Source organism: Callorhinus ursinus, unplaced genomic scaffold (assembly GCF_003265705.2).
Source record: "Callorhinus ursinus isolate GAN/ISIS: 27379988/994484 unplaced genomic scaffold, GSC_fseal_2.0 scaffold1, whole genome shotgun sequence".
Lineage (NCBI taxonomy): Eukaryota > Metazoa > Chordata > Mammalia > Carnivora > Otariidae > Callorhinus > Callorhinus ursinus.
In genome coordinates, this window is record NW_027397063.1 from 20,700,654 (window position 1) to 20,724,628 (window position 23,975).

At 36.5% G+C, this 23,975-nt stretch overlaps 1 protein-coding gene across 2 annotated transcripts in view; it reads right to left on the reverse strand.

Annotated features, from left to right (window-relative positions):
* The window catches only part of LOC112834055 (ATP-binding cassette sub-family C member 2-like), an 89,586-nt gene that overhangs the window by 28,209 nt on the left and 37,402 nt on the right, over positions 1-23,975 (reverse strand). For both annotated transcript variants that reach the window (XM_073891889.1, XM_025885516.2), the window contains 7 exons: positions 22,543-22,627; positions 22,391-22,457; positions 21,864-21,990; positions 17,067-17,243; positions 13,883-14,050; positions 12,419-12,581; positions 6,755-6,830 (listed from right to left, as the gene is read on the reverse strand). In XM_073891889.1, coding sequence (XP_073747990.1) covers positions 6,755-6,830; positions 12,419-12,581; positions 13,883-14,050; positions 17,067-17,243; positions 21,864-21,990; positions 22,391-22,457; positions 22,543-22,627 — 863 coding nt within the window. The remainder of the gene's footprint in view (positions 1-6,754; positions 6,831-12,418; positions 12,582-13,882; positions 14,051-17,066; positions 17,244-21,863; positions 21,991-22,390; positions 22,458-22,542; positions 22,628-23,975) is intronic.

Below are 23,975 nucleotides of genomic sequence, written 5' to 3' on the forward strand. Positions count from 1 at the left end.
TGGGTGGCTCAGTTGGTTAAGCGACTGCCTTCGGCTCGGGTCATGTTCCTGGAGTCCCGGGATCGAGTCCCGCATGGGGCTCCCCACTCAGTGGGGAGTCTGCTTCTCCCTCTGACCCTCTTCCCTCTCGTGCTTGCTATCTCTCATTCTCTCTCTCTCTCTCTCTCAAATAAATAAATAAAATCTTTAAAAAAAAAAAAGAATTAATGATGTAATGTATGGTGATTAACACAATAAAAAAATTTTAAAAAAAGAATAAAAATTAAGAAAAAAAATTTTTTTAAAAGTGGGCACCTAGGTAGCTCAGTTGGTTGAGCATCTGACTCTTGATTTTGGCTCAGGTCATGATCTCAGGGCCATGGGATCAAGCCCCATGGTGGGCTGCGCTCAGTGCAGAGTCTGCTTGTCCCTCTCCCTCTGCTCCTCCCCTTGCTCATGTGCTCTCTCTCTCTCTTTCTCAGATAAATAAACAAACAAGCAAATAAATAAAAAGACTGGCATCGGGCTCATCGTCCCACTTTGTTCTGCCACCATCCTGGGTGATGTCATAGTCTACACAGACAGCTTATTAAACTCAATCTCTTTTCAATCTCATGACCTTCATACTTCCAGGTCCTTCCTCTGCATTCTACTCTGATCATCAACTGTCAGGACTTTAAGCCATGAGTCTTATAATCAGGAACTAAGCCACCTTGGAAAACCCAACTCTAAACATTTCAATCTCTGGCCATAACCCCTTCTATTTCTAAATTGTACATTCAATAACTCTCACTACATTTGGTTTTAATTCCATCTAGACTTCCAGCTCCTGAATCCAACTTTCCTACCATCCTTGCTCTCCTAGGCTGATCAATGATTCTGGTTTCCCAGATATTCCTGATTTTAGCATTGACTGCCCCATATTCCAAGAAACTCTCAGTCCCAGGCAAACCTATTACGTCTCTCTTTTGACTTCATTATCCAGCCTGTACTCCATGATTACAATATTATCCAAACTGTGGTAATATTCAGAACTGTCAGGCTCCCCTTTCTTTCCATTAAAACTCCATGTTAGAACCCACATGTCAATCTTCATCACACTTGCTTCAAAAAAAATCATGCAGCTCTATAAATTGGTTCCACCATGAATTAACATCTTCCCTCTACCTGGGCTCTTAATAGTGCTTAGAAATTCTTGCATGACTCTCAGAAGGGGCCCACATCCTACTTGATGGAGAAAGTAAGGGCAGACAGGAAAGTCAGTCACCAAATCTCTACATTTACATGCACCTCTGCGCAGACTTTTCTAATTTCCTCCTATAGCAAACAAAGGAAATTCTCTCCTCAATAACCATATGATCTGAATCCCATTCTGTCCCATTTCCTCAAAAGACATTTATTAACTATAGTGTCTCCACACTGTCTTGTCAATGAGTCACTTGATGGTACTTGTTAGAAATACAGATTATAGGGGAGCCTGGGGGGCTCAGTCATTAAGCGTCTTACTTCAGCTCAGGTCATGATCCCAGTGTCCTGGGATGGAGCCCCGCATCGGGCTCCCAGCTCCGCGGGAGGCCTGCTTCTCCCTCTCCCACTCCCCCTGCGTGTGTTCCCTCTCTCGCTGTGTCTCTCTCTGTCAAATAAATAAAATCTTAAAAAAAAAAAAAAAGAAATACAGATTATAGGATTTCCCCCACTAGAAACCTGCCTTTCAAACAAATGATCCAAGGGATTCTCACCTTAAGGCAAATCTAAGAAACCCTGAGTTCTTCCCAATTTTTTCTAATCTTCATCTTCTCCTCCCTACTCCTGACTCCTTCCCATCAGCCCATAGAGAACAACACATTATTCTCATCTTAAAACCAGCACCACAAAAATGACACTACTCTCAACTCTATGTCCTTCGTCAGTTACCATCCTATCTTATCTTCCTTTTATAGCCAAACATTTTTCTGCTGAACCACTTTGCCTCCTTCAACTGTCTGGCACCTGGCTGAAAGTGTTTCCATCAATGGTGCCTTGATGAAATGATTAAAATACTTATTGTTATATCCATGGGATACTTTAAAAAATATTTCACTTAAACTCTTCATGACACTTAACATCATTGACCACTCCCTTGTTTAAGGAACATTTCCTTTAACTTCCCTACCACCATGCATTTGTATTTTCTCACCCCCCTCTGGCCCTCTGTGAGTTTCTCTTTAGGTTCCTTTCTCTGTATTCTCTTTAATGTTTATGTTTCCTCAGGCTCAATTCTAGTCATTATAGTCGATCCTTGACCAACACAGACATGAACTAAACAGGTGCACTTATATCCAGATTTCTTTTACAATAAATATACATATGGTCCTGTAAATGTATCTTCCTTTTGATTTTCTTAATAAGATTTTCTTTTCTCTAGCTTACTTTATTGTAAGAATACAGTATATAATACATATAACATATAAAACATGTATTAATTGACTGTTTGCTATCAATAAGGCTTCCGGTCAACTATAGGTTATTGGTAGTTAAGCTTTTGCAGAGTCAAAAGTCATACTCAGATTTTCAGCTGCATGGGGGAGTTGATGTCCTAACCCCTTACATTGTTCAAGGGCCAACTCTATTTCCTTTGTATGCTCCACTCTTCTGAGTAATCTCATTCACTCAGTTTCAATGACCTTCTTCTTTGTGGGTGACTCTCAAACTGATTGTTCTAGTCCATACCTCTCCCTTGAGTTCCAGATCTCTACAGTAACATGCTTACTTCATTTCTTTGCTTGTTTATCTCTATACCACCCTAAACTGAACCAGATATTTTCCTACCTCCTTTAAAGCTTTCTCTGACTTTGTAAAGGGCCACAAACACTTCCTTTGTCTCAATCTTGGTACATTTCTAACTAATCACCTGGTATGTGTCAATTCCTCTAGAACTGTATTACTGGAGAAACAGTTGGAAAATACCTAACAGCATGAAGAAAAGTAATGGCAGAGGAGGAGAGAAAAAAAGAGGAAGAAGAGAAGCAGGAGAAGGAAGATTCATAATCCTATGTTCCAGAGACATTTGGTGCTAACATGTTTGTGAATATTGCCAGTCTTTCCTCCACATGTGTGTAGTATCATAATACAAATGTTGTTCTAAAACCATTCTTCAACTTTTAAACAATTTTATACATGGTCTTTGTAACTCAGTATGCAATGAACCTAAAATATTATTCTATAACTGCATTATATTTTCATTTTACTATATTAAGATTCATTTAACAAACTCAGTAGTTCTAGTGGCTGTAGATTTTTCCTACTTTTTTGCTGTAATGATCATTCTTTTTACACATCTCTCTTTGTTCCTTGTAGGGACACAGAAGCATGGGGTATGTTAAGGTCTGAATTGAGTTTAATTTCCCCCCATTTCTCCATGTTTTCCACTTTATTTACCAGAATAAGAAAGGCTTTTGATCAGTCTGGTGGCTCTTCCCTTTCTATCTCTGGCACTAGTGTCAAGAAACATTCTGTGGGAGGTTGCAATACATGATCTTTGTAGAATCAGCTTCCCCATCAGGAAAAGATACACTATTTAACAGACATTTTCATTGGAACAGCTCCTGGTATATGATTTGGGTTAATTACTGTCATCATCCTTCAAGCCCTTGGCATGGATTCTGTTTGGATAAGCAAATTCAGCATTGGTTGTCAGGCCAAAAAATTAATTCTTAATGTAGTTGGATATAAAATGCTATGAAACCCAACTGTTAAAAGGGAATTAAAGCATCCTAATTAGACATAAGTAACAAAGACCAAGAATTTATTGGACACCATACAGGAGGGCATTGCTTTTGCAAACTACAATGTTACTTATTCTTTTTCCACAAAAATACTGCATTTGGTTCTGGGCACTCTGTTATGAATAACAGATTCCATCTGAATTTTAAAAGAGCAAATTATTTTATGCTAGTAGAGAAGTTTTAAAAATGAGTCTTGTGTTGTCCTTCAGAAAACCTCAGGAAAGTTGGCACAATACCCGTCTGCATATTTTTGTATAAAAGATATAAAATTAACATACTGAAACCATTATCCCTGAACTGAGCATGCAGTTGCAAAGTATGGAATATGTACGGGAGGATTAAAGTGATTAAAAGAGTCTGACATGAAAGACAGAAGGGGGCAGTCTAATACTGAAATCACATTCCTGATTTATTTTATTGGAGGAAGATATTAATAAATATTTAAAGGAATAAAATAATTAATATATACCATGTAAATTTAAACCAGGAAGTGAAAAGCAAAATGTAGAAACAGTTCAAATTATTTTAGTCCCTATTAGTGAATTGAACTAACATATCATAAAGTAATTCTAAGTCTTAAATTTCAGACATTATTTAGTCCAACTCCCTTTTTACCCCCCTCCTGATGGGCAGTTAGCCACTATCCCCATGAACTAATTCTTCCATGAGGAAGACTCACTGCATTCTATCTCAGTACATCCCACTGTAGAGAGTCTCTAACTGCTGTAAAGTTCCTGCCTGTGTGTATCTTCCAGCCCCTCGTCTATCTTAATGCTGCACTAAGTGGAAATTGGATAATTCTAAAAAATAGAAAGTTAGGTTAAAAAGCCAGGGAAATTTTCTCCATGTAATATTATCTTACCAAACAGTAAAGCAGATAAAAAGTGAAAGCTAAAATGAGAAGTAGCACAGAAAATAAATACATAGGAAGGACATACATAGGAAGTAGCCAAACATGCACATATTTTGGAAAAACTGAAATAGGTCTCTGGTCTCTCAAACACAAGATAAAAAAATGATTTAAATACTATGATGACAAACAAGAAAAGATCAGCATGGGGAATTCATGGACCACCAATAACATTTTCATCGCAGTTATTAAGAAGTAAGCTTGAAGGTGCGCTGTGTTGACAAGAATGTAACATATTGGAATTGAGGCGATCTTCCTAATGTACTCAGTCACTGGAGAAGTAAGTTTCAGAATGCTGGCTTCAGTCTGAGCCTCTACAACTTGAGAAATGTTTAGAAATCAATTCTGTAAATAAATTTTTATAGGGAGTGGGATTCCTGTTTCAAGAAGAAACTTTCCAAAAGTGATTCACAAAAACTTCAAGGGGTTCAATTTAGATATTGTGACTGACAATGATTTTATACATAAGGACAACTGATTTATTATAGAGAGAAGGGTATCATTAAGTGAACAACAATACTTACTGATTTTTAAGTTCTAAGCTTTTAAACAAGTTCCATATTGACCACATGGTGAAACTATACACAGGTGAAAATTCTCCTAAGGATTAGAGATGTGTAGATCCTATAGCACATGAATTTCAAAGTCTGGTTCAGTGCTTCTAGATTCACTTCTCTTGGGGATCCTTAAAAACGGACACTCATTTAAATGAAAGGTATAGAATAAATGATGGATTAAAAGACCCTTGAGTGTTCTTTCAGAATTCAGTTACTTATTCGTCCATTCAACAATTATTTATTGAACATCAGCTTATATGTTATTATAACATATAACACAGCTTTTTATTCAGTGTTTAGTTGAAACTTCTTAGATGGCAATAAAGCAATGAACAAAGAGACAAAAATTTAGGCTGTTATAAAGCTTAAAATCCAGAAGTGAAAGACAAAATAAAAGTAAATAAATTCTCCAGTGTACTGAAAATTAATAAGAATTATAAGAAAAAAAAATAAGCCTGGAAGGGGTTGGGAAGTACTGTGACAAAATAGGGTGGCTAAACCCAAAGTCTTCATCAATAAGGTAATATTTGAGCAAAGACCTGCAAAAGGTGGGTGAGCAAGTTGTATGGATATCTGGGAGAATGATTTAGTTGATCTATTGACTCTGCTGAATCTGATATAGAGGCAAAACTCAAACCTGCAACATCCACATCATGCACACATCCTTGGGAACATCTACTCTTTTCAAAATCAATAAATAAATTCAAGGTCCATTTTTTAATTCAAGGTCAAATCTACAAAATTCTGAGCCAATGGATCCCAAAGTGCTTGCTTCCTTATAATCCATTCTCCATTTTAGCAATTTTGATGAGTGGCTGCTCCCTGTAATTCTGTTTATTCCTATTTTTTTTTTCTTTCAGTCTCCTATTTGCAACTGCTATGGGGAATACTGGGGCAAATAACAGATTAGGGTAATTTGCTTTAATTACTGTTCATTTTAGTCACTTTTGAAAAAAAAAAGGAAGTATAATGTAACAAAATCCAATCAGGGTCAATGTTTTATGATTTTTATTTCTCTCACTTTCTCCTATCCTTCTTTCACTTCCTCCCTCCCTCCTTCCCTTCGTACCTTCTCCCCCACCTCCTCCCTCTCTTCTTTATTTCCTCTCTCTTGCTTCATTTAACGGATTCTTCAATTCCTACACCAAGTCCCTATTTCTAGGTCACATATCCTGGCCTGATAACCATACCAGTCCATTGTAGAATTCTCACGTCTAAAGCTTATTTCACATTCACATCAGCAGTGGGTATGACTATTATGGGTTGGGGACAGGGCGCACACATACACAATTCTGCTACTAGAATTTGTCTAGAAGTTACTGAGAGTCTAATGAGCATGTATTTCCCAAACTAAGTCACATCCATCTCTCTTAAAACCTTAGACACATCCATCTAACTTAGAATTTAAAATCTGGAGACCACTAAGTACATATTGTAGCCATTATAATGTGTAGATCCTTTATAAAGGAAGCATTTTAGATGTTAAAAGGATTGTAATTAATTATTAATAATCCCAGTGAGCCTGGTATTATCCTAATACTCACCTATCATTTTGCTCCAAGATTTGGTCTTTCAGTATAGTTCTGGAGTTGATTACACTGACTCGCTTTAAAGCATGAGCTGGAGAGGAAGATGGTGAGTGCTTTTATATACATATAAGCAAACAATGCATAAAATAGAGAGCTATGATGAAAGATTATACCAGTTGGAGAAATTTTTGTGTTCTGGATCCACAGGTATACAGAGAGCCCTTTCATTTTTCCCATTATTTCCCCTTCACCTGAAGTATCTTCTAACATCTTCTAAAACTAAGATTTCATAATGAAAAAGCCTACACAAATTATTTTTTTTGGACATTAGAGAGGAGTGCTAACTTGTTTTGGACTTCCACAGAACGGCTAGGTATCTGCCCAAGAGGAACATGACTCTAGTCTTTAAAAGAAAAATGCATTTTAATGAAGCCTTATAGACAATTTGATTATTATGAAGATTACTAATGAAACACAATGGTAAATTCCCCAAATCTCTGTCACGTTCTTTCTAATGTCACTAATACTAATAATAGCTTCCTATATGGCAGGCATTTTTCTAAATTATATATATATATATATAAAATTCTTAATTCTCAAGAGGATTCCTATGAGGAAGATACTATAATTATCCCTTTATTCTAGGGATGAAAAGACTGAGGCATAGAGCAGTTAAGCAGGTCACACAAAACAAGTCTCACATCTAGAGCTACAAGATTGAGGTTCAAGTTACTACTTGTGAATTTGACGGGAAACATCTCAGAGCTTGGCTGAGTTTTGTCTTTTGTAACAGTATAACACTTAAACTCCTTGGATTTCAGACTTCTCATCTTTAAAAGAAAGGAACTGGACCTGGGAATTTCTACAATCTCTTCTATGAATTCTATGTTTTCTTACTTCTAGAAGTAAACATCTTAATAGCCCTTAATGGAAAAATCTGACTTACATCAACCATCTCTATGAAACATGGTATTCCATGTCTCACAGAATGAAAATTTGATCTGGAGATGTTTCAGCCCCCTCCTGCCTAAGGACCGTTTTCATTTTTATAGTTTATAATAATAATTTTAAAATTTATATATTTGCAATTTATAGAGGTCTTTCACATACATTACATAATTTGAATACCAAATGAGCTTATAAGATAAAGAGAATAGTTAAGCTTATCCATATTTTGCAAAGGAAAAATAAAACTCAGGTAGGATAGGTGACTTGCTGAAACCAGCAGTTATCAAAGAGACAGAGAGGAAGGGAAAGAGACAGAGACAGAGCAAACAAGAGTGAGCTGAGCCACACACCCCTTCCTGTCTCTTCACACCAAGTCAGCGTACTTGTTCCTACACATTTGATATAATGTTTAAGAGTTTGGCTGGCCTCGCATGAAACAGATGTAGTATCAGATTCAAATTCTGCCACTTACAATCTGTCTTAACTTGTGCAAGATACCTAATCTTTGTAAAATCATGACCATGCGGTCTCAGGAGGTTTCGGGGAGGATTAAGTAAAGGTAAAAGTTGTGAATATATTGACTTACTACCCATGACATCCTCCTAGCTATCACCAGGATTATTAGTGTGGGTAAGAAGTAGCCTAGACTAAACCTACAAATATGTAAATTTATCAGTAGTCTTCATATCTTTCTTCATTGATCTTTCTTCTCACCTCTGACTGATTCTCTAATATAAAATCCCCTTAAGGTGAGATTTGTAGATTTTTCAGAGCTGGATGGAGTCTCCAAGATCTGATGTATCCAAACTCAAACTATACTATAAAAACTACTTTTTCTAGGTTATCTGTTATTAACCTTAATAGTGAAGGTGAGGATGGTAGGAAAAGAAGAAAAAGTGGCTAAGTCATAAGTAGTTTTGGAGGCAAGGGAATGATACAAATGTGCATTGTTCAATTCCACATCAGCCACTAGGAAAAAAAAGACTTAGTTCAGTCCTATTTTTCATAAATGGGAAGAACCAGAGGTGTTGAGTCAACTCTCTGAAGACTCACATAGTTATTCAGAGTCAGAACTAGAGCCTGGGGCAGCCTAAAATTGGCCCAGGACTTTTACTCCCACGCTGGTGTCACATAAGTTAACATGAATTTTAAAATGGAAGGATTGTATACCTTTTGAAAAAATTCTTGAACAGACTCAAGATCAGAGAAGGTAAGTTAAAACATAAATGACAGGTCACAGGGTGTTTTAGTACCGGGGATCACACCTCTCAAATGCCACTCCTTGTCTAGGTAATTCTTTGCCCCTAAATCCCAATAAAAATGCTCTCAATGCTCTCAGATATAATGTGAGTTTTCCCTACTACTTCTACAAATAAGAAAAAGAAATGCCCCACAGGGACAGGCCTGCACCTCACATTGGTGGGTACCAGGGCAAGAATATAAATGAAGGCCCACACACCATATTCCTAATTATTTAACAGTAACGGATGGAACCAACCAATGTACCATAAATAAGTTCTATTGCTTATCCCAACCAATACACCTTCCCAACCACCCGAAAGCTGAGGTCCACGTGAGAGTGTTTGAAATCCTAAGAGCTCCTTGGAAACCTAACAGTCCTAGGTGAGGTAGTCCCAGTAAAGGCCCTTGTCCCCTTCTCTCCCACCCCAACCCCATCCTGCTCCATGTCTGTGGACACCTCAGCCCATATGTCCAGGCTTTGTTCACCCTAACCTATCTCTCCAAGAAAGAAAAAATTCCTCAGGCCAAAGAGTGGCAAATGCCAGTAGATTAGCCTGCCTTTGGGAGGAAAGGATTGAGGAGCGAGTTTATGTTATTTGGGCAGAGAATTCTGGAACCCCCAAATACCTGGAATACTCAAAAAGTAGAAGATTGGAAGGAGACCCCTGATGGGCACAATCCTTGGGCTCTTGACTAGAGAGGCAGCTAAGAAAGGCCAGAATAAGGTAGAGTATAGTACTAGGTCATGTTGGTCCAGATCTAAGGGCAGCACTGTAAGAACTTGACACTGGGGGCGCCTGGGTGGCTCAGTCAGTTAAGCATCTGACTCTTGATTTCGGCTCAGGTCAGGATCGGAGAGTTGTTGAGATGGAGCCCCGCGTAGGGCTCTGGGCTCCGGGCTCCGGGCTCAGCACAGAGTCTACTTGTCCCTCTGCTCCTCCCCCGACTCGTGCTCACGTGCACTCTCTCTCTCAAATAAATAAATAAATAAATAAATAAATAATTAAGAACTTGACACTGAAAGTAACCTGGTTTGAAACTAATATTTAGTGGGGTGGTTTATATCATCAAAATCTACTTTTGCCTTGCTCTGTGTGGCCCCTAAGGGAATTACACGATACATGACTGACCTTTTACAAATATCTATCTAACATCTAGTATCATCATGTGTAATTTTATGGTGGCCTTTAAAAAGCCTTTACATTTTTTTATTCAGCATCCAAAAAAAATCAAAATCCCAGAAATATCCTTTTTCAAAAATGTATTATATTTTTAGTACAAAAATTATCTCTACTCATCACCTTCCTGAATTTTGATAGAGAAGACACAATATTGAAGTCATTAGGGGAAAAAAAAGTTCAATTTGCATTTTTCTAACTCTGGCATATTTCTGACAGTGAGGTAGTAACATCTATTAATGTCAGGCCAACTTCAAGAATAATACTGCTTTCCATTTGTTACCAGAGAGGATTCATGTACATAAGAAGTTATACAGAAATAAAAGAGAAGGCATGATATTTGTTTCCAAAACTGGGGTTTTAAACAAGAGCAAATTCCACAACTTTCAAAAGATACACTGTTTATATCTTATGGTAAATTAAATATTGACCATAAAACTTATGCATTGCCTGCTTTTCGAGCTATATTTTCCAAAGTAATACAACTTATATTTCATGTGGCCTTTAAAATAAATGGCCACATGAAAAATACACTGGCTCATAGCATTCCAAATCATCCCATTAACTCCTGAGGAGACACGCTTCTGGCAGATTCACCTGTTTAACAAACAGCTACTGAGGACCAGTAATGTGCCTAGCATGAAGCTACCTAAGTGCTGGGAAGAGAGAAAAATGACAGACCACACTTTCATCCTAGGAGACACTCACAGTCACCTCTTTCCTATACATACAGTAAGCATAAATTATTACTTAGCTTGGCCAAGAAGACAAGAGATCATTTTCAAAATTGTTAGCCATTAAGAGAAGAGAAGGTGCTTCTTTTATTAAGAATGACCATAGCTGGGATGCCTGGGTGGCTTAGTCGGTTGAGCGTCTGCCTTTGGCTCAGGTCATGATCCCAGGGTCCTGGGATCGAGTCCCACATCGGGATCCCTGCTTAGTAGGGAGCCTGCTTCTCCCTCTGCCTGCAGCTCCCCCTGCTCGTGCTCTCTCTCAAATAAATGAATAAAATCTTAAAAAAAAAATGACCATAGCCATCTGATGATGCATCAGATATTTCTGAATGCATCTACAAATAGAATATTTGAATTTGAGAAAGGAATAAAGACAAGAAAGACAAAAAATAGTAGTATATAACTAAAGTGTATTAGCTTAGGTCCAAAAAAAGAAACACATCAACAAAATCGCTTTGATTTCACAACATTCAAATAATAAATTGCACCGATGCTGTTATAAACTGGTTTCATATTTTTATGACTTTTATAACTAGGTACAGTGTAAAGTGATTAGTGGATACAAGTTCATATAGGAAATACTGAGATATAGCTCTATATTTCCTCTGTTATCCTGAAATTATGAAGTAGTCAACTGATTTTATAGTCATTTCCCAGTGGTATTCTGGGAAGTTATAGGACAAGTATCATAGCGGTCTACCTGAGAAAGCATCTATAGATGGAAAAAGAGATGATGCACATTACACTTTCTTTCTTTTTTTTAATTTTATTTATTTATTTGACAGACAGAGAGAGCAAGAGAGCATAAACAGGGGGAGCAGCAGACTCCCTGCTGAGCAGGGAGCCCGATGCAATGTGGGGCTCCATTCCAGGACCCTGGGATCATGACCTGAGCCAAAGGCAGACGCTTAACCATCTGAGCCACCCAGGCACCCCTACACTTTCAAAGATGGGAAATAACTGACCTCTAGAATATTAAGCTAATACTCAACTTCAAACATCCCTGTGTCTTAATTAGGTAAGGATCAAACCACTTCATTTACGTAAACATGTATAATCTTAATTTAAAATGGTAGGAGTATACTAACAAAAATCAGTGAGTAAACTCAACTGTTGTCTCATAAAAGTCAGACAAATATCATTCCCCTTTGTCTTTCCTCAGATTCCTTTTCTGTTTGTTCGTTTCTCCTCCTCAGCATGCAACAATATGTTTAAAATATTTATTACTTACTTGACATGGATTTATGCTCCCTGTTCTTAATTTTAAAGAAAGTAGAATGTTTAGACCCATTCTATTCTAGACCCGCAGTAGAGCTTATAAATCAACTAATCTTTTATTTCAGAGATGAACAAACAGATCGTGGGGCATAACATTTTGCTTAAAAAATCATAAATGAGGGTAATTTTTAGCTGCTGTGTCCCAACGTTTGTTTCTTTTCTAGAGAAAGGAAGGTGCCCAGCTCCTGACTTAAGCAGGATGAATGAAGAAAAATGCATTGTAAGAAATCACACAATTAATGGACTTTCGGAATGGCTAGGCACACGGCATTGTAGGCTTATTTTTCATCGTGTCTCACCTTTTTCTCGTTCACTGAAGGCCTGAAGCAAATTTGTGAGGTTTCTGGTTTTCGACAGCAGCTCCTGGTATGTTCCCATGTGTGCAACTCTGCCACTCTCCATGACAACAATCAGATCCATCTGTGGCAGAAGTGCGAGGTTATGTGTCACTAAAATACGAGTCTGAAAAACAGTATTTTATTCCTTGGGTTACAAAAAAAAAAAAAGGTAAAAATAATCTATTTTAAAGAAAGCTGCAGTTTGGTTTTTTTTTTTTTTTTACTATTTCAGAGTGTAATCGTTAGTAGGTACCAGTATAAGGCAGCATATATGTATTTCACAATGAATGATTATATGCTGTTAGACAAAAACCAGACAAACAAACAAAGATTGCAAGTGTTTTAACCCTCTGGTTCAGGTAGTCTTCATTCATTAAAAATGAATCAATTTCATAACAAATTTAAAAATTTCATATCTGTCATTCATGCTTACTTTTTAAAGGTCCTATAGCATTACAACAAAGTGATTCCAGTCATAATTCATAGTATTTATTTTTTAAGTCTTTCCATATTATTGTACACATACACATAGGATTGAACCAGAGGTTTTTATCTTGGGCTCATTTTAATAAGTAAAGACATTTATCTATTATTTACTTAGATATATACTTTAACATTTCATGTATTTATTCAATGTTTTCCAGAGTGCCTTATATTAACAAGTCTATAAATGCATATTATGAAGGAATGAGTATGGCCTTGTGGTCAGACAGACTTTTTAAAATCTCTGCTGTTCTTTTTTTTTTTTTTAATTAAAATACGTTTGCATACGATGTTACATTAGTTTCAGGGGTACAACATAGTGGTTCAACAATTCTACATGTTATTAAAACCTCTGCTGTTCTTAAGCTAAGCTACCTGTATCAAATCATTTTGAGTCCCAAGTTCCCTCATAGGTAAAACAGGAATAATAATACCTATTCAGAGACTTGCTATAAGAACTAAATTAACTAATTTAGTGTCAGACATGGTATGCACTTGGTAAATATTAATTCCTTTCTTCTTGGCCCTTTCACAAGAGAGCTGAATTGTTACTGCTATGTTAATAATACCATAGTTTTAAGCAATAAATAATCAGTAAAATAATACTTTTTTATGCAAGTGTATGTATGAAAATACCACTTAAAAAAAATCAAGTAAACTAAAACCAATTCATTCTGACATACAAATCCCCTTAGAGTATGGTATCAGTCTATAAGGTAACAATCACATAAATTATTGTCAGAGTAAACTTGTAAAAAAAAACTTTAAAAAATATTCATTAAAGTTTATCTGTAAAAAGGTCAGTATGATATCCCCTTTTTCATATGAATTATCACTACTTTACTTCAACAAATGAACAAAATGTTGGAATTTTAGGCACAATGCTATACAGATTATCATCTTCCCTTTTCCCCCCAAAAGCATAAGTGACACTATGGCTACCTTGTTTTTCAAAATACCCGAGGACCCAATCACTTTTTCAAAAAGTTGCTTTCCAACATGGATATCAACTGCAGCAAAGGGATCATCCAGGAGGTAGATGTCAGCCCCACTATACACAGCTCTGGCCAGACTTACACGGTGCTTCTGGCCCCCACTTATATTCACACCCTGCAGATGGAGCAGGAGGAAAAAACCAAGACCATAAATGTGTAAATCTCAAAGCACGTATAGTGACATCCAATTTCTCTTCTGCAGCATGGATAGAAAACTCAAGATTAACCCTCAAACCCTTCTTTATTACAAAATCCAAAGGCCTACCCCCACCCCCTATTTCGAAGTGCTACTAACTTGTGCAAATTAACAGATATATCTACTTTTTCTTAACTGCTTGCTCTCAAAAGTAGATACTAAAAATTAAGGAGAAAATTTCCAATCCCCTAACTCTGAAAAGTCATGCCTCTGATATATTAAATAAGACTTTTGGCTGCCAACCATATACCAACACCAGTGATCATTTTTAAATTGACACATAGAAAATTGAGAATAATAGCTAAATTACCAAAGCAGTAATCATCATGTCCTATTTTATTCTGTAGAAAGATTAGTACAAGTCTTGTTGGCAAAAGTACAACTCTAAGAAGCAAGAATAAGGAATATACATCATTCCGTGTGAGAATTAAAGTCGACATGTACAGCCACATCTACAGAATTATGGGGCCAGGCCCAATTTACTTTATTTATTTTATATTTAGTGTTTACAGATCTGGCTTAAAAGCCCTCCTTGCAGCACAGAACTTAGCCAGTTACCTCTAATTATAAAATGCCATTGCTTTTTTGCTTTTCTCATCCTCCGCCTACTCAAAAAATACCTCCTTTGTATAACCATATTCTGGGTGCTACGCTAACACTTGGGATTCAGAGATAAATGAAACTGAGCCTCTATCATGAGAAGGTCACAGTTTAGCAGGGGAGACAGGCATGAAAAAAATATATAAAGTAATATGATACGTGTGTGTGTGTGTATGTGTGTGTGTGTGTGCTTGTGTGTGTGTGATTATAACAGCCCCCAACTCATGGGTGTGTCATGAGCATTTAATAAGATGAATGTAAAATATTTACAACAAATCCAACACCCAAGTACAGATGCAATCAACCTCACTATCATCACCCAATCACTCCTCTCTCCAGTGCATCCTCTGCCTTGTCATTGCATATCCTGTGATTATGAAATCACCTTGTTTAAACACCTGTGATGCCCACGTCTCATCTGCCATCACCCATGAGCAACAGCGAGTTCCTTAGTATAATACTTATGTTCTCGTATTAACTCATCTTTCAATCACTCTCCCAATGCTTCCTGCCAACCAGACTAGCAGAGGCTGGTCACTCTGCTAGGGAGCCCATATCTTCCCTTTTCAATTCAAAAGCTATTCACTCTAGGAAGTCCCCTTTGAAAGCAATCCTCCACCCAGTATTCCAAGTAAACTGATTCCGTCCCCCCATTCCTGTCCTGATGGTGCTCCATTTGCTCATCCCATTGCCAGAAATGGCTATATCCACATCAGTCTCCCTCACAAGACTATGAGCTAAATTCATCCTTGCATTCCCAGCACATAGACTGTCTGATGATTAATATTAATAAAGGACAACTGATAATTTCATTGGCAGAGATTCACTAGACTGCAAATCTCTTGAAGGCAGGGTGATAGCTCTCTTGCTCACCACTGTGTACCCCACAGCAGAATAAAGGCATATAATAATACATTGAGAAATATTTGTGGTCAATTGAACAATGCCAAAGGAAAAGATAAAGGAAAGTGAGGAAAATTCTACCTTTGTTATCTTGCTTGCCTCCTAAACAGCTGTAAACAGATTGCCTTTTGGAATATTCAATTACATGTTTATTTTAAAGTATATCATCAGATTGGGAGACACTAATAAAAAGTAAAAGTTATAAACAGCAATAACATTTATGCCTATATTAAATATATACTTCATATTTTGAAAATTTTTCTTCTTTAGATTATTTTTAGTTACATATTATCAACTATTTCATGTTATTAGAGATTGGCTTTATTGGCATAATATTCAATATGTACTAACAAGTTTGAAGAAGTCACATTTCTGCAAAATTTTAGCTATGGGGCCATTTTGCCTACAGACAGTGAAGACACCAGAAAAAAACCAGAGAGGTGGGGAAAAAAATTAAATCTATTTAATAACTTGAGAAAATACATCTGCAAAGTAACAGACTATGAGTGAAGCCAACATAAATCTATGTAAGAGGTAAATTTTGCCTCATCCTAGAGTTTTTTTTTTAATATGCCCACTTTCTATGATTTTGTTCTCTATTTTATTTATCAATTTATATAAGAGGACTATTAAACAACAGGGGGCCAGGGGTAAAAATGCCTAACAATGCTATGCTCTCTTTTCAGAAATTCGAAGCACTTGGCAAGGATTATTTACTCATCTTCACAGCACACGTGAATCACGGGCAGAGGCTGCTTTTGCATTCATGTTTAATTAATGGAGATTTTAGTCACGGGTCGGAGATAATCTCTCGGGGTTCATGCTTTGGCTCACGCTATCTTGTTTTGTTTTGTTTTAACTCCAAAACACTGGGCCGCGTAATGACTATTCATTAATGCAATGAAAATAAAATAGAACAAAGACTATGCGAAACAAGATCCTCTTAAGCAAGAATGAGCAAACACGGAGAAGACACATTAATGACAGCATCGTCCCTGAGCCTTTTTAGAACCTGGCCTCGGTGCCACCGCTGGAGACTGGTGCTCTGTTGCTACTGTCCTAGGCTTGACTTTGTGCACAAGAGACACAGGGAAAAAAAAAAAACAACAAAACAAATTATCATTCACTCGTTAGATAGTGAGCCAGCAATGAAAACAAAGTGCTGATGATCCAGTTGGTGGGCTTTCATTCCCCCACGTAGATCCTAACGACAGAATTTCCTGCTGATTTTAAAACTGTTTTCCAAATAGTCAATTACAGATAATTATTTGTCCTTAATATTGCCATCTCCTTCATAGGAATTCTGCAATGATTTTTAAAAATTATGGTTGTGTATGGCTCTCTAGGACCTCAGGAAAAAGACTATAAATATTTTATTAGCACGGCTGAATGGAGTTTTATTCCTGCATATGATAAATTATATTTTCCTTACTCTTTCTCCAATCTCAGTTTGATCTCCATTTGGTAACTGCTCCAAATCAGGAAGGAGGGCACAGGCTTCCAATACTCGCTCATAAAACTGCTTCTGCATGATGGAGCCAAAGAGAATGTTTTCTTGTAAAATGCAATTCTGAATCCAGGCCTGCTGGGCAACATAAGCCACAGAACCCTAAAAAGGGAAGAAATAAAAGACATGCTCTTAACAAGGGAAAAGAAAAAGTTGCATATACTACATTAAAGGAACATATTCAGTCCACAGTTTTGCTTTAACTTTAAACTGAATTTTTAAAAAACTAGGTTATTTCTTAACTGTAACTATAGCCTATTTACATTTTAATTTTATACATGGAGTTACTTTGTACTTCTTATTTGCTTTCCCTGTAGTTTCTATCAAAGTTATCTGTCTCTGGTGGAGTTTTCTGGAAGAAGAGGCTGATTGTATTAGCCAGCTCCAGTTGCCGTTAACAAGATACCACAGACTGGATTGCTTAGACAACAGAAATTTCTTTTCTCACAATTCTGGAGGCTAGAAGTGTGACAAGTTGTCTGCAGGGTTGATGTCTTCTAAGGCCTATCTCCTTAGCTTGTGGATGACTGCCTTTTCTTGAGTCTTCACATGGCCTTACCTCTCTGTGTGGGTATGTGTGTCTTAATTTCTTCTTCTCTTAAGAACACCAGTCATATTGGATTAAGGCCCACCCTATTATATCTTAATTACCTCTTTAAAGACTTTATCTCCAAATACAGTCACATTCTTGGGATTAGGACTTTAACATATGAATTTTGGGGGAACACACAGTTTAGTGCATAACAATGAGCCTGGAGTGCAAGTTGTTTATTTGGAATCAATTCTTGTGGAAGGAAAGTAGGTAGGAGGATTGGGTGGATGGAGAAGTCACACCGTGATCCAGATCCAACAAAGCTTTGACCAACCCTCTAGAGAGATATAGAGTATTACCCATCAGAGTTGTTCCGTGTTAGGCTAAATTGGCCTGGCTTTCAGTTGTGAGGCCTCAGCCAGGCCATTGTCAGCAGGCCAACCCTGAAGGAGCTAACTTGCTGTATGTACTCCCAGGGCTGGGAGGCAAGCCCTTGCTAGACCTAGGGTATCTGGGTGGCACATCTATATCTTCCACACACTCACTACTCCTATGCTTACTTTTTGATGATTTTATGACTCAAAATGATTCCTGAATATATGACAGTTTACTGTATAATAAATCCTTTTAACTAACCCTTCTTTTCTTAGAAAGGACCCACAAAATTTAAACTAGAGACTTACCTTTCAATCTGCCCCATGGACTCTATCCATACACTGATTTTAGAGAATTTATTTTGACTACACAATACAAGACACTTAAAGTACTTTTTGCCCTACTAACCTACGGATATGTGTGTAACTATTAGCCTTTTGATTTCTCCAGGTACTTTATAAATCAAAGATTAACTTTTAATTCTTCTTTGTTGAGCACGTAAGACATGGAGTGGCTTTCGATCCCAAACAATGTAATTCTGATCTGACTTGATCTTGAACACAAAAGTAATTGCTCTTGAATTGCCTTACCCTGAATAACCTTTGACTAAAATAATATTAAATCAATTCTCAAGTGATAGAGATTTTGAACACTTATATACTTAGCAAGATAAGGGGAACAGAGGAAGAACACCGAAAAAAAGACTGAAGAACAGGAACAATGGTGCAAAATATAAAACAGAAACTAAATACTATACTGAGAGCTATAGACTTGATGTGTTGGTGTGACTGGAGCTGAAGAAGAGTTGATCCATTTTCACAGAGGTAATAAATTCTTCCTTTAATTTTTAGAATAATTATTATTTCAATTTCATATACAAATGAAAATGTGTTTTTATTTCATTTTATTCTTAATAATGAAACCATAACAGAAGTTTTGCTAACTCAAAAACTGTCTTCCAAATCTCTAAGGTTCCATTAAAGAACACTGGATACTGAAAAGTTTGCATGAATGGTGCCTGGTGTGAACCTTTGATATTGAGAACAAGGAGACTGAAGGTTGAATGTTGTGATATGATATGTCTCAAAAAAGTGCTCATAGGAAACCTTGAGGAACAGAAAGATAAAACATAAAAGCACCTTGTAGGGGCGCCTGGGTGGCTCAGTTGGTTAAGCGACTGCCTTCGGCTCAGGTCATGATCCTGGAGTCCCGGGATCGAGTCCCGCATTGGGCTCCCTGCTCAGCGGGGAGTCTGCTTCTCCCTCTGACCCTCTTCCCTCTCGTGCTCTCTATCTCTCATTCTCTCTCTCTCTCAAATAAATAAATAAAATCTTTAAAAAAAAAAAAGCACCTTGTAAACACTAAGTGTTAAGTTCGTTATTATTATTATTATTAAATTAGAGATGATAAGAATGACAGTTATAAATTCAGGATTAAAAATGTTTTGAGGAGTTCCTGGGTGGCTCAATCGGTTAAGCGTCTGACTTTTGGTTTCAGCTTGGGTCATGATCTCCTGGTTGTGAGATTGAGCCCCAAGACGGCCTCTGCACTGGGTGTGGAACCTGCTTAAGATTCTCAAGATTCTCTCTCTCCCTCTCCCTCTGCCTCTCCCCTGCCCTTCTCTCCCTCTCTTAAAAAAAAAAAAAAAGTTTTGGGAAATAATTTATCCCCATATCCTCATATCCTGCCATTGGTCCAGACCAAAGAACTTCCTGAAGGACAAAACTGTCAATTTTATTGATAGATAATATCTTGTCTCTTCCACAACTCTCGCTTAATATAAACAAAGGTTGTCCTCTCTGTCTTGTGATTAGTAACAGCATTGTTATAATTTCTTGCATCACCATGAACGTTTTCTTAATTTCAAACCTTCAAAGGATCAGAAATAATCTTTAAATCTTACCATGAGTACTTCAACAATCATAATAAAGATAACAATAACCATAAAAATTCACAGGGAGCTAGCTGACTCTGTGCCAAGAACCAGGCTAGGTCTTTGCACATTAATGCATTAGATGAAATCCAGAATTGATATTGTTTTTATCTTGATCAATTCCTAAATATTTTTTTAAGATCAAGTAAAAATCTGATAATTTTTCTAACTCTCCAGAGTTTGTTGTTTTTTATACTTTGATTCATTTTTTTATCTGATTTAAACACTTGTCATAATTGATTTTGTATCTCCCTCACTAGACAATAAACAGTAAAAAGGGTATATCATATTCATGCCTGTTTCCCTAGTACTAAGTGCCAGGCACATAGTATGTGTGCAATAATTGCTCGGTACAAATAGCTGAAGACACTAAATAAATGAAAATAAAGTCAATATGAGAATCATATTTTTATTTATTTTATTTTTTTAAGATTTTGTTTATTTATTTATTTTTAAGATTTTACTTATTTATTCATGAGAGACAGAGAGACAGAGAGAGAGGCAGAGGGAGAAGCAGGCTCCCCGCTGAGCAGGGAGCCCGATGCGGGACTCAATCCCAGGACCCTGGGATCATGACCTGAGCCAAAGGCAGATGCTTAACCATCTGAGCCACCCAGGCGCCCGAGAATCATATTATTAAAGGATACTCACTGGCCTAAGATAAGTTACAGTCATCTTCAACTATAGACAAATGACTCACTACAATCATTATGAAGAACATAAGGGTACAAAGACAGTATACTTAAGGTTTAAAGTAGTGGTATTCATTAAGTATAATTTTATCAGAAAAAGTCCCAGATACCATAGTTGATCCTAAAATAAATAATAATAATAATACTGAAAGAGAAAAGAAAAAATAAAGGGATAATCATTAGAGGACTGGAATCAGAAAAGACATAAGGATATGAGGAAATCCATATTATGAAGAAAAATGAAAGAGTTGGAGTTGATTCTTCCTAGAGAGAAAAACTGTGAAGTAACTGGTCTCACATCCATAGAACTTCTCCATCTTGTCAGAAATGAGAAGGAAGAATTAGGTTAGTATTTTACCTAAGAGTTAGTTAAATCTAAAACTCATTAGTCTAGTGTTTCAAAAAAATAACAGTTGATTAACAACCTGTTGAATTCTTATTCCTATCGACTTTTAAGAATAGAACAAAAGGTTTGGAGTAGTCCTCTCCATAGTCCAAGGGCTGAAACTTAAAAGTATTTAAAAATAATATTATTTAGATGAACGATGAGAGACTATGGACTCTGAGAAACAAACTGAGGGTTCTAGAGGGGAGGGGTGTGGGGGGATGGGTTAGCCTGGTGATGGGTATTAAGGAGGGCACGTTCTGCATGGAGCACTGGGTGTTATGCACAAACAATGAATCATGGAACACTACATCAAAAACTAATGATGTAATGTATGGTGACTAACATAACATAATAAAATAAAAAATAATAATATTATTATTTTTCTGATTTTTTTTTTCTGGGTCAAAGACCCTACCCCTGAGCAACTACAAGACTTCTTGGAAATGTGGCTGTAATTACTTAGGTAACTTTGCAATGAATGATAATTAGAAACCAAATCAAATTAAAATATAAATTGTGTTAGTTTCTCTATAATTGGTTGCAATTCAGTTAATATCATCAAACAATTACCATAAGCATTCATAAATGATTCGCTAAAGTATTTGGAGGACAGAATGCTATTACTAATCCATCCATAGCTAATCAATTTTTGTGGAAATTGAAATGTTTGCTACAAACTAGAAATGCCCATTAAATACTTGCATCTTCAATTTGATTTGATAAATTCTTATTGGCGCTAACCATGTGTTGGCCATAGCCTATTACACTAGGAGATGTGGACTGAATGTACTGTTGGCTTTACCTTTCTTTGAACAACTCCTGTAAGTTTCTCCATTTCCCCCAGAATGGCAGAAAGCACAGATGATTTTCCAGATCCAACTTGCCCCACAACAGCCACTAAAGCTCCTTCTGGAATCTTTATGTTCAAGCTGCATGACAAGAAAAGGAGAGAGATGATATAGGGAGTTCTTGTTACATTTTTAATGTTTATTCCCAGATAAGTTAGAGTGCTGAGCATTGTCCTTGAAATTGCTGCTATTCCTATGATATTAAATTATTCTATGAATACCCAACCTTCCAAAATGCAAACAATAAATGCTGCAGAGGAAACAGAGGAAATGAATAGAAAACAAGAGAGTAAAAAAAAAAAAAAAAAAAAAATCCATAAAAACAGAAGGTATTATGAGAGGTTAAAAAAGAAAAGTCTTGTAAATTTCAATATATTCATCTTTTCCTTTAAAAATGCTAAGAAATAAAAATATGGAACACTTTAGAATTCAATGCTAAAAAAAATTTTTTGTTTTTCATTTTTCTCAAACCATGACTTACTTTTTTAGTACTGGAATCCCTGTTTTACCCCAAGAGAAGGAAGCATTTGTAAAACCAACGGCATGATCTGAGAAGAAAAATAAATACATTTGAGAGCCAATTATCTTCAGCCCGGAAGTCAAATAAATATTGAGTGCAGAGGAAATGCTGACCTCCTATGTAGTTTGTTTCAATATTTTGAGGATGAAGCTCCTCGGTGTTGAGAAAATCTTCCAAACGATTCAATGATATTCTTGTCTATCAAAATAAACACAGATAGAATTTATTTGGGGGTCAAGTAGAACTTCAACTAAAAAGACTTACAGCACGATTAAAAATTTGTGATGCAAACTGAAGATACGGATTAAATATTCAGCAAGCATAGTTTGAATTGTTCTAATGTTTATAAATAATTTCATTCCTAAAAAGAAAGAACGGCTTCAAGAATCAAAGATCAAAACAGATGTCATTTATGCAGGAAGGCATGAGAAAAAGAAACAAAAATTCCTTCTTAACACTCTAGGAAAACCATAATAACTAATTAATAATTATAGAAAGATTAGTTTTTAAAAACAACATCAGAACTGTTGAATGAATTTGGCTTCTGAATATTAAACAATAGCTTTGGCAATAATAACACTGAGTTTCAGTAAAATAGCTACAAAATGCTTAGCTACTATTAGGATAAATAAAATCAATTTTGTTTTCCTGAAACTAACTTACATGAAATTTCTAGTGCATTTTTATTCACTCGACGCTAGAAGACATCTATTGTTAGTGGATAAGATGAAACTGGGCCATGGTTTTGTTTACCAAGTGTATCATATTAGTATGCAGGGTTGCTTCTCTCTTTCCTTCTCTTTCTTTCTTTTGATAATTGCTCTCTGTGTTTATTTAGTGAAAGCAGAAGTGTACCACTAGGAGTTGGAGAACACTTTGAGATACCAGACCTTTAGCTAGATTCCAATTTCAAAAGCAAAACAAAACTTATTCTAAGAATGGCATTTTTCTTAAGAGAAGAATGCTATGAAACAACTGTTAAGTCACATCAATGGTACTTCTATGCCCTCTGTTGGTCATTATTAGTAAAATAACAACAACAAAAAAAGGCACGCTATAACAAAAGTGGATTACTTGGTATTTACTATCTAATTCTTTACTGAAATAATATACTATTATTACTATTATAATTTCAATATAATTTAGTATCATCATTACTATTATAGTTACTATGAAGTAACTGTAAATTACTATTTATTCAAATAATATAAAAATTTAAAGGCAAAGTTGTTCTTGGTTCCAATAAGCCAAGCTTCACTTTGTTTATGAACCCAGACCTGAGAAAAAGGATTCAATGGGGGACACCGAGGCAATCCAAACCTGACATTCAAAAAATTTAACAGAGGGCGCCTGGGTGGCTCAGTCGTTAAGCATTTGCCTTTGGCTCAGGTCATGATCCCAGGGTCCTGGGATCGAGTCCCACATCGGGCTCCGTGCTCCGCAGGAAGCCTGCTTCTCCCTCTCCCATTCCCCCTGCTTGTGTTCCTGCTCTCGCTATGTCTCTCTGTCAAATAAATAAATAAAATCTTTAAAAAAAAAAAAAAAA